Source organism: Electrona antarctica, assembly GCF_951216825.1.
Source record: "Electrona antarctica genome assembly, chromosome: 21".
Lineage (NCBI taxonomy): Eukaryota > Metazoa > Chordata > Actinopteri > Myctophiformes > Myctophidae > Electrona > Electrona antarctica.
Genome location: NC_136802.1, coordinates 41,926,599 through 41,938,951, shown reverse-complemented (window position 1 = coordinate 41,938,951; position 12,353 = coordinate 41,926,599). Strand labels below are relative to the sequence as shown.

The window sequence follows — 12,353 nt, the reverse complement described above, 5'->3', positions numbered from 1 at the left end:
CAAGGACATTGTTTTGATATGACTTGGTGCCCATGATATGTATCAAAATATAGACTTGAATGTATACTGTATTATAAAAAAGAAATTGAGTTATTACCATCTACCGTTACAGAGTAAATCACAGTTGAAACTTGCTTAGTCATATACAATAAACCTCACAATAGTGAACAAAATAGTCATGACAGGTCTAACTCATTGTAAAAGCGTCTTTTATTTTTTACGACTACTAACATAATAAAATGATAAATATTACAGAAAATAAATAGGCCTACATACAAAACAGTTACTCCTCCCCTAGCTCTGATCCATAGCTCTAAATGCGCATTTAGAGCTATGGATCAGAGCTACTCCTCCCAAATGTCCCCAAACCCAGTCCTTGACGGTGTGTGTGTGTGAGTTAACCTGACTCCGCCATATGGGGCAGCAGAGTGTACACTGTGTTCCCCCCTCCTGCTCCCATCTGGGAACTCTCAGGCAGACTTGATGCCCGGCCACAAAACGGCCTGGCCAATCAGCAGCAGCTTCTAGCAACTTCTAGCAGCAGCTTCTAGCTTCTACTAGCTGCTGCTGATTGGCCAGGCCGTTTTGTGAGCAACTTCGCTTCTAGCTGCTGCTGATTGGCCAGGCCGTTTTGTGGCCGGGCATCAAGTCTGCCTGAGAGTTCCCAGATGGGAGCAGGAGGGGGGAACCCAGTGTACTCTCTGCTGCCCCATCTGGCGGAGTCAGGTTATGTGTGAGTAGGCTAAATAAAAAAAACACCCAAAAACTGCCCCCCCCTGAAATGAATGAATGAATGAATCCGGTTCAGTGTCGGAGAACGCCATCGCAGTCTTGACTCTTCATCCTCCTCCTCCTCCTCCTCATCTGATGCCAGTTCTAAATATATAAAAAGAAATAAACATTTTAGCTGTAGTCAGTGCACGCTACTATTACATGGCGTTTTACCCGGCTGCTGGCGATCAATGATTTTATTGTGCAGTGTCTTTGTGGGCCGAGTCGTGGCATGACAAATACAAATAGATGCTTGTATAAGTAGTATCACGATAAAATAATATGGCAACGTTAGAATGAAACACCAATGAGTGATCGGTGGTAATGTAGCTAGCTGCCCAGGGTATATCCAGCACCATTGCGTCGCAATCATCCAGCAACATTGGTACTGGCTATTGCCCGGGCTTGTGGCCCGGCCAATAGCCAGTACCATTTGTGCAGTGTTTGTTAGCAACTACTACTAGCCAACAGCCAGTGGAATGTGGTGACGTGATGGTGCTGGATATACGCTGGGCAGCTACATTACACGCGATCACTCATTGGTGGTGTCATTCTAACGTCGCCATATTATTTTATCGTGATACTACTTATACAAACATCTATTTGTATGCCACGATGCCACGATTCGGCCCACAAAGACACAGTACAATACATTCATTTGATCAGATGTTTTTGTTAGCTACGTCGATCACCTATAGTACCGACCCTTGTTATATATTCTCCGACTATGCATGTCACGATGACTAAACCAGTTAGATCTATCCATATATGGTTCTACCACATCTATCTGATATCAGCACTAGGTCGGCTCGGGCCAAATATAGGGATCGTCTTACTAGACATGTCATATTAGGGCATTTTCGAATACAATAAAATTACCTTTTAGCGAAGGCATCAGCCTTGGTGGTAACTCCGGTGGGGAGAAGAAAAAACATTGCACACGTGTAATCCGCGAGGGTGGATGTTGCAGCCCGGCCAACGGTCTGGGACTGGAGAATGCCACTGGACACGGATGGATCATTTTTCAGATTGTTTTTTTTGCGGCGACTGCAAACCTGGCTGAAAAACTCTTCCTCCAGTGCCCACCTCGGAGGAGTCAACCAACCCCCCTGTTCACTGGGGGCTGGGCGTCAGTTTCCAATAGGAAAGCATACACGTGTGTCACGTGACACGGGAATTCTGGGAAATGTAGTTGATATTTATGCTCAATACTATATACAGAGGTGCGGACCGAATTAATATATTGGTATTAATAAAAAAAGAGAACTACGGAAAATCACGTACAGGGCAGAAAAGACTAATGCAAAACTCCACGTGTTTTCCAGTAGTAATCTGTCTAAGGGTTAAAAACACTCCCACCCTTCCCTACTCTGTGACATTTATATTTTAACAATGAATATTGCTATGTGTTATGTCATGTTTATGAATTGAGTATAGGATACAAGACTGCAAGGAATGTTTTTTTTTTTTGGGAAAGTGTCAATCAATCAATCAATCAATCAATCAATCAATCAATCAATCCTCTCCCCAGAATCAACTAAAACTAGACTAAAACTAAAACATTTCAGGTGACTAAAATGTGACCAAACGGAATTGTATTCCGTTTGGTCACAACATTTGCTGTCAAAATGACCATTGCTCTCTCCTCTTCTCTCAGAGTGCAGTGAACCACATGAAGGTGTAGAAGATAGATTAAACCATTTAGATCTGAGAAAAGATTCTACACAATGTCTTCTAAATCTGAAACTATTTCATGTCAAGGACCGCGAAAATTAGTAAGTAATTGGCCGCCGACCCCCATATGAAAATTGTTGTTCCAGGGACTCCCCCAGAAGCAAAGATTTGAGTTAAAAATGTTCACTCTGAAATAATATATATTCAAAGATTTGCGCCACATTTTTCAAAAATAGCAGATCTACAAGCTCATAGTGCGGCACTCGGTGCCGCACTATGAGCTTTTAGATCTGCTATTTTTCAATAGCTAAAGTATAACATAATGCTTAAAACACCAAAAGGGTTCCCGTCCAGAATGGGTTAAAGCATTAAGACCTGGAACCTTAGCTTGTAACCACTATTTGAAACTTTAGCACATCTACAAGCTCGTAGCGAGTTTTGTTACAAGATCTGTTTTGAAAAATCTTGAAAACCTGTGCAAATCTTTGAATATATACAGCCAACGTTTTTTTATACTCACATCTTTGCTTCTGGACGGTGTCCCTGGAACAACATATTTTCAGATGGGCGGTCGGCGGCCAAACACATAATTTTTGGGCTCCTTGACATCAAAATGTTTGAGCACCACTGATATAGAAACATACGTTGTTTTTTTGGAAAACTGTTATTATTTTAGAAGGCATTTTGTAGAATCTGGTCTCAGGTCTTAATGGATTAACTCACTCGCAGAGATATAAATGTCATTAATTGGGGTCCGTAGACTAATGGATGTCAAACTGGGGCCTGGGGGTCCTTGAAATTAAACGGGTTGAGAGTCACTGCTAGAGCCGTAAAAATCTTCTCTTATGGGGGTCCCTGGCATATCTTTTCAAATGGGGGTCCACGGCCTAATTAGGTCCTTGACATGCAAAAAAGTTTGGGAATCACTGCTATAGAGGACATATTAACACTGGTCTCTCATCTCCCCTCAGAATGCAGTGAACCACATGAAGGTGTCCTACATGCCTCCTATAGAGGACATCATTAAAACTGCTCTCTCCTCTCAGAACGCAGTGTACCACATGAAGGTGTCTTACATGCCTCCTATAGAAGACATAACACTGCTCTCTCCTCTCAGAACGCAGTGAACCACATGAAGGTGTCCTACATGCCTCCTATAGAGGACATCATTAACACTGCTCTCTCCTCTCAGAACGCAGTGAACCACATGAAGGTGTCCTACATGCCTCCTATAGAGGACATCGGCACGGAGCCTCTCTTCGTGCAGTTTGTCTTCTCCGTCAGCGACCACCACGGCGGGACCCTCGCCGGTCTGACCTTTAACCTCACGGTGACCCCCGTGGACAACCTGGCCCCAGAGGTCAGAGTTTACAATCACACATCCACCCACCCACCTTGAACGTTCTTTGACCTGTCGATTCCTGTTATGTCGACTACTACGCAAAAAAATGTTTGCCGACTACCTTTTTTCACCAACTAAACTGGTGAAAAAAAACTGGAAACTAAATGAAAATATCGTATTATATTGCGAATATTGTACTTTCACTCCACTACAATTATTTGAAAACTTTAGTTACTTTGTAGATGTTGATTATAATTACAAAACATACATACATTAACGACCCCATATAGATGTCTACAAGCTCACAATGTGTCTCCATGTGACGCATTGTGAGCTTGTAGAATAAACATTTGTAAACTTGAAATGGGACATTCTGCATAAGGCCTACTTTCTACTTTTGGTACTTTGGTACAATTTGATACCAAGACCTTTGCACTTTTTACTCAAGTGAATTTTGAATTCCAGACTTTTACTTGAGTATTTCTTACTGCTGGGCCGTTATCGGCGTTAACGTGCTGCGTTAACGCGAGACTCTTATCGCGCAAATAAAAAATATATCGCCGTTAATCTATTCTCAAAGTTCGGTCTGGGAGCTGGGTCTGCAACTCAACCTCGTCCGTATGACCGCCCATGGGTTATTTGCAAACTCAGCCTCATTTATATTATACAGCTTGTTGAGTTTGCAGACCTCCTATTGTCTGCGTGGCACTCACCGTGGCCTCACCACCTCACAACAGCGCACAAATGTAAGATCTGCAAGCTCATAACGCGCTGTGGACGCAACACTGGAGCTTGTAGATACACAAAATGACAAACATTTCACAGAATATATACCACAATTAAAACAATCGTTGTGCATAGACTGAGTATGGCACGATTGAAACAAGCATGTTTTTTATATGCCTTTATCAAACGATATGGAGAGAGATGCCATGCAGTGTATATTGCATCATGTTCACTGGTACACTTTCTCAAGGGATTTTCCCAGCGGTTAATTTCACTCTTGTGTACAACCTTTATTCAAATAGTTGAAAATGAATTCATTAAAAAAACTGTGTTGTTGATCTATAAGACCAAACCTCATTTGAAAGAATATATTAGGAGTAGGCTGCCTATATGACAGCCTTTTAAAATGTTTATAGCTAATATGGGAATTTTACACAGCTGTGCTACCAAATCACTAATTACATCATGCCAGTCTTTTTGCACGGATTTGGGTCAAATCAATTAAGCAGCAGTAGCTGCCTATAAGCCCCCATATTCTCAATAGGCCTATTACTGTAAATCAAAAAGATGTATGTTTATCATACATTTAAATTTTGGACTAAAAAAACATGCTCGACAGGAACTGTAACCAAATAATGGCCCGGTGCAGGCCGGTGAAAAATTGCTGACATCAACCCTAAAAACTAGACAAACTAGACTAGTAATTTTACACTTGGTTGCATGCTGAAAATAGGCGATATACGTACAAGCGTCGCACTGCGTCGGCTAGTGTAAGTGTAAAATCAGCCATTACGACGGCATCAAGGCCCGCCAAAATACATTTTAGTCGACCAAATCAACTGTCGATTTAGTCAACTAAAATCTTATGATATTTAGTCGACTAAAACTAAATTAACACTAAAACATTCCGGGGTGACTAAAATGTGACTAAAACGAAATGAAAACTATTCGAAACACTGACAAAAAAAACAAAAATCCAAAATGTGTGTGCTGTCAAAAATCAACGCTGCATGCCTTCCACGCAGGCGTTCAGCAACCTCCTGCGGGTGGAGGAGGGCGGGGGCGTCCTGGTGACGGAGGAGCACCTGCTGGTGCGCGACAGGGACACGGCGCCGGAGGCGCTGAGGGCGGTGGTGCAGAGAGGAGCGCTCCACGGCAGGATGGAGGTCCAGGGCAGGGAGCTGCGCCCTGGAGACAGTTTCACCATGCAGGACCTCCGGCAGCTCAGAGTGAGGTCGGTGGTCCAGATCAGTCATGGCCCCCCCTTCCCCCAGGCACAGCCCCCCCCCCCCCCCCTCGGACAGGAGGGGAAAAATAATAATAATTTTAATCAAAACAGATTTCTGTTACCAGGCCTAATGAATATGCTGTATCAGTATCGGCGCCTTATCCTGGTTAATTGCCTGTGTCAGTTTGCTCATGCGTGTGGAGAGGGAATGTAAAAGCGACTTTTCCCCCTACTGAACGTTCAGCACCTCCTACTGTAAGTATCTCCCCGCGGCCATGGTCATGGGAGATTAATCGGCAAACACGTCGGTATTGGCCGATTTTATTGTTTTTTCATTTTATTAGTCGGTGATATTGATTGATGATTAATGCTATTAATTGGGCGACCATCTCTAAGGCATCTAGAAGTCTCCATTTGGGTGGTGGGCGAAGATCCATTGTGAGTCGCAGGTGTGGAGAACACATGCCAACACAACAGTGATATGTTGTTACCATGCATTCTGAAGTTTATTACACACATAGAGTAATATATACAGTAGGACAGTAGATCTATGACGTCCCTAGTAGATTATGGAAACCATGATAAGAACAGGATGAGCAGGAACACGCTTGCATCTCATATCATAATATTTGTAACGTTTAGCACCCTGAGCTGGAGTCGAACCCCGGCCTCCAACTCAGTAGACAAGGCAGGCAACAAGGCGCGCCAAGAGAGCTAGCTCCCTTGGAGGAGCAAGTTACGGCCGGGTCTTTCGCAGGGTCGTTACTATAGAGGGTATGCGCATGCTTAAAGTGAATGGCACATCGAGTGGCAAATCGAGTGGCAAAGCAACATGCAAAGTGAGTTTAACATTGTTTAACGTTGTTTAATGCAATCAGATAGGACTTTTTTGTTTGGATGCATGGGTTGTCAAGGCCAGAAAGTAGTTTTTTGCCACTCAGTGGGCATTCCTGCATAACTTCCGGGTTTGATGATGATGTCACGTGCATAACCTCTATATTGTACGTACAGTCAGTCCCTCTGATACAGTAGTAGGCCATGCACGCCGATATAATGGCTGCAATTGAAGTCGAGTCTGGCACAGTTCTGGATAGTTTTGGCAATGATGAACTAGCAAGGATAGTGCTGATCACTATTAAAGCAGCAGTGCCAGCTATAGTAAAAGCACTGCAGAAGCAAATTAGTGTGTCGGTGGACTGCCACAAGCTCAACAAAAACATCCTTGAAAGCAGATACAGTGAAGATATGCTGGAGCAGTACAGCCGAAAAGAGAATGTCCGCATCACTGGAATTTAAGAAACAGACGGAGAAACGGAGGACCAACTCGTGGAGAAGGTGTGTAAACTTGCCACAGCAGCAGGTGCAAATATCACCGAAAGTGACATATCCACTGCACACCGCCTAGGAGGTGTAAGAAGGCAAGGCAAGACCCGACTACGATGTACTGTGCCTACGAAGACTACGATGTACTGTGCCTACGAAGACTACGATGTACTGTGCCTACGAAGACTACGATGTACTGTGCCTACGAAGACTACGATGTACTGTGCCTACGAAGACTACGATGTACTGTGCCTAAACGAAACAAAAACTGATGATGTAGATACACCTGAGTTGACGGACAAGTTCAAAGTTATGGGGTTCCTAATGTTTGCTAGTAACAGGCACAAGCTAACAAATTGGCGCTCTGGGGGAGTGATAATAGCTGTGAGCATGAAAGTGGCTGATAAATGTGTGCAAAAATGTGTAAATAGTGACTTAGGTGTTTGCATTAAATTTAACAAACATGCACTCAGTTACGACAAGGATCTTGTGATACTAGCAATCTATATTCCACCATATAAAATGAGATACTCAAATGTAGGCATGTTCGATGAACTCACGCAAATAATTGTTGACGTTGGATTAGAAAATAATATTTTTTTGGTGATATGAATGCCCATACACAAGAAAGGGAGGATTATGTCCTAGTTGAGGAGGATAAATGGAACCCAGATGAGAATGTATGCAAAAGTGAGTGCCATGTGGGAATGCTCGAATTATTTAATATCCCTCTACAAAGAAAATCAGCTGATGCACACAGAGACATTGGAAATTATGGCAGTGCGCTGTTAGACCTATGCAGAAACCTTGAGTTATGTATACTAAACGGTAGAAGTGGGGATGACATACAGTACGGAAAAGCAACTACAGTAGAAAACGTGTCATTGATTATATGATTGGTTCCCCTTTCATTGTGAGCCAGGCCAGAGGCTTCTGTGTACATGATTTTGACCCACTGTTTTCTGATAAGCATTGTATGGTGGAAGTGTCTTTGGAGGTAAACATGAAAATAGTTCACCAACAGGTTGAGGGCCCTACGGAGCATGCAAATAGTGAAAATCAACAAATAGGTAAATGGGATCCACTTAAGGCAGACGAGTACATAAAACACATTCAGCTTGATAAATTGAGTAAACTGTTAATTGATCAAGATAACCTATCAGTGGATGAAATAACAAAAGAAACCTGTAACATTCTGATTAGCAGCGCAGCAGTCACATTCCCTAAAAGAATGGATAGACCTAGAAATGCAAAGACAAAATAAAAAAGCAGTATGGTTTAATAAAGGGTGTTGCCAAAAAAGGAAAATATATCTTAAAGCAAAGAGAATGCACAAATTACATAAAAATGAAGTAACTACCAGAAACGTAAGGTTAAATAGTAAAGAATACAAGAAAGAGCTGTTTAAAGCCCAGAAAGAATATAGAAAAACGTTTAATAAGGAGCTGCTGAGTATAAAGTCTAAAAACCCAAAGCTTTTCTGGAAGATGCTTAGTGGCCCCGGCAGAAATAAGGAGCAATGCCCAATCCCACCAGAGGAGCTCTATGAACACTTCAAGAGTCTTTCTGACTGGGATGTGCAAATGAGTCAGATGCCAGAGGTTGATTTTGAAACACTCACCCATGACGACAGTGCTCTAAATCAGTGTTTCCCAACCTTTTTGGTCCCAGGGCACACTTTTCATAGCCTAAAAATCTCAGGGCACACCTAGATATACGGTGTATAGGCCTATCTATATACATATGTGTATATATATATATATATATATATATATATATATATATATATATAGCACCTGACGAAGCTCACGGCGAAACGCGTCGTGCTAATAAATAAGTTGATGCAGTAAGTTGTCCGTCTTTGTTCCCTGGAGTGTGCAGTCCCTTCCTTGGAAGGTTTTTCCCTTTTTGATATATATATATATATATATATATATATATATATATATATATATATACACACACACACACAGTGTTGGGAAAGTTAATTTATTTTACTAGTTCAGTTCTTAGTTCATCATTCAATATTTTGAACTAAAGTTCATGGTTCCAAAAAATGAACTATTTTAGTTATTTTTCGTTCTTTCTTTTTTTAATTATTATTATTATTATTATTACCACAGCCTATAGCCATATAGAACCTCAGACTTTATTGAATAAAAAAAACTTTGGGGGATTTAATAATACAAAATAATTCCTTTAAAAAAAATACATTTTGGAGAAAAAATATATGCAATGTGAAATGCCACCTAATTCTTAATCCTTTTCCTTGTCTTTATTATGGGCCAACTTGTGAAAGCTGCATGCTTTTATTGTGAAGGGTCTCAGTTCTCACAGCCTGCATATTTCCACATGCTGAAAATAGCTGATCTGAATCAGCCATTTTCAGCATGGAACACTGTATGGACACTTGGACAGTTGGACAGCTATTTTTCGTGGCACATTATGTTTAATCACAACAACGTCACGTTTACTACCTCCTCAGTGTTTGGGTCGGGACATGTAGGACTGTACGTGTCTGCTGTCTACGTGCATATGCGCGAAATGTAGCGTCTTCTGGATGCATCTCTTTAGCATTAACATTTCAATGGCCGAGGGTCGTTAGAGTCTATTGTTCCGTCATTGTTATCGCACGTCTAATGGTTAGACGTGTGACAACAACAACGACGCAACAATAGGAAGCCTGCAGCCCAGTAGCTATAATATTGCTTTCGGGGGAGGGTTAGTGTTATTTTCGGTCAAATCAGGCGGCACACCTGGACACATCAAACGGCACAGTAAAGTGCACAGGTTGGGAAACACTGCTCTAAATGCTAGATTCACAGATCAGGAAATTAACGAGGTTATTTCAAAATTAAAATCGGGCAAGGCAGCAGGTATTGATCAAGTCCTAAATGAGTTAATGTACATCAAGCATTTTCATGCCACTATATACAGCCCTGTTTAACAAGATCCTTGACTCTGGTATCTTCCCTGAAGATTGGACAATACTGCCGACTGTGATATAGAGGGATTACGCTTCTGAGTTGCATGGGTAAACTTCTGCGAAGACATTTCTATCTTGAGGGAAACCCAGGCAGGCTCCACCAGTGACCATATTTTTCTCCTGAAGCACATTGTTGAACTATTTTGCTTTAAAAAGAAGAGATTATTCTGTTCCTTTATTGATTACAGTAAGGCATTTGATACAGTCTGGAGGGATGCCCTTTGGTATAAACTATCTAAAGTAAGCATCAAGGGTAAATGTATGGATATAGTAATGAATATGTATAAAAACGTTAAATCGTGTGTTTTTGTTAATGGCATGAAATCAGATTTCTTTGTAAGTTTAGCTGGAGTAAGACAGGGGGGAAATCTGTCACCATTACTGTTCTCATTGTTTATCAACGACCTGGAGGATTACCTTATTCACAATGGCGGCCAGTCTATTAATTATGACGACCCACTTATCGATAGCTATTTCCAGCTTTTGGTATTATTATATGCGGATGACACAATTGTCATGTCAAATACAAAGGAGGGATTGCAGAAGGCAATAGACCTGATGTGGTTTCTGTGAAAAATGGAAATTGAAAATCAATAGTGAAAAAACAAAGGTCACAGTCTTTGGATGTAGAAAAGCTGATATCAGCAAAGTTTGTTTGTAATGGAGTCAACCTAGAGATTGTCCATAGTTTCAAATACCTTGGAGTTATTATGAATTATAACGGATCATTTAAGATTGCTATCGAAGAATTACACAAGCAGGCCTCACGTGCCATGTACTCCCTCCTTAGTAAATGTAGATCATTTGATTTACCAGTAAATGTTGCACTAGATCTTTTCGACAAATTGGTCTCACCAGTCATGCTGTACACATCTGGGGGTTCGAAAAACTAGAAAAATTACATCTTAAATTTCTCAAGTATATCCTAAAAGTTAAAACAAGTACCTGTAGTAATATGGTGTACGGTGAGCTGGGGAGGTACCCAATTTGTATTGCCGTTAAAAAGAGACTTATCGGGTACTGGGCTCGGTTGATCGAAGGAAAAAAGAGTAAACTGAGTCGAATAATGTACGACTGTCTGCTTAACCTGTTCAACACAGGTGCCCATGTGTCACCTTGGGTTGCACAGGTGACGAATGTGGTATGTCTTACATTTGGTTGGCCCAGAAATGTAATAACATTGAACAGTTTTTGCAAAAATGGCAAAGTGAACTCAATAGTATGACATCATGTGACATCTATGTTGAATACAAACAAGAGTTCAAATTAGAAAAATACCTTCTATGTGAAAACCGTAAGTATAGACAGGCTATTTGCAACTTTAGGCTAAACAACACAAGAATTCCAAAGGTCATCGGTAGATATAAAGGACTGGAAAGAAGTCAGAGGATTTGTAATCTATGTAATGAAGCCAGAATTGGAGATGAGTACCATGTTTTGTTGGAATGTAAGAATGCTAGCATTATGAATTTCAGGCAAAAATACTTGCCAATTTATTTTTTTACTTACTTACTTTTTACTATTTGCATTACTAAAATCTGAAAAACCAAAAGTAATCTATAAATTGGGTGCTTTTCTGAAAAATGTTCTTCCACTGTACAAATAGGGAAAGCCTTTCGATATGTCGATGTATATCATGTAATGTAATGTATACTGTTGATTGTATACTTTTATTAATCTGTGCTCCAAACCATGTGATCATGGTCGTGAGTTAAATAAATGATGATGATGATGAGACAATAATAATGTCATGGTTATCAATATGCTTATGCTGAGTCAGGCAGCTGAGGCCGGAAACCACAACAGTCTGCATCGGCCCGTCTTTACAGATAAACAAGCCCAAAGTAACAGCTTGAATAGATCTACAAGTTCACGATATTAAGTATAAGGTATTAACCCATTTAGACCTGAAACCAGATTCTAAAAATGTCTTATAAATCGTGACAGAAAAACCTCTGTTTCTATATCATTGGTTCTCAAACTATTTCATGTCATGGACCCCAGAAATTATATGTAATTGGCCCCCTGGCCACGTGGCTCAAGTTCGCTTGTAAAGCAATCAAGCACTTCCCTTCCCTAGTTCAGCTACCGAGTTGCAGGATCAATGTAACGCACCTGGGATTGATATAAACTGATTTAAGGTGTAGATTATCGTGAGATTTACTACGTGGTCTAATCAGAAACCAGCCAATTAGAAGTATTGGGACTAACCGTTTTAGAATTATATGTATTTGATGTACTGTATTACGATGTGTTGTTCTTGTTTACTGTAAATCGCTCTGGATTAAGATCTAAATGCCTAA

At 40.9% G+C, this 12,353-nt stretch overlaps 1 protein-coding gene across 1 annotated transcript in view; it reads left to right on the top strand.

Annotated features, from left to right (window-relative positions):
* The window catches only part of LOC306914399 (FRAS1-related extracellular matrix protein 1-like), a gene marked incomplete at its 3' end in the record, with an annotated part of 115,728 nt that overhangs the window by 55,155 nt on the left and 48,220 nt on the right, over positions 1–12,353 (top strand). Inside the window, exons 15-16 of the mRNA XM_079491393.1 lie at positions 3,638–3,805; positions 5,539–5,747. Of these exons, the coding sequence (XP_079347519.1) occupies positions 3,638–3,805; positions 5,539–5,747 (377 nt within the window). The remainder of the gene's footprint in view (positions 1–3,637; positions 3,806–5,538; positions 5,748–12,353) is intronic.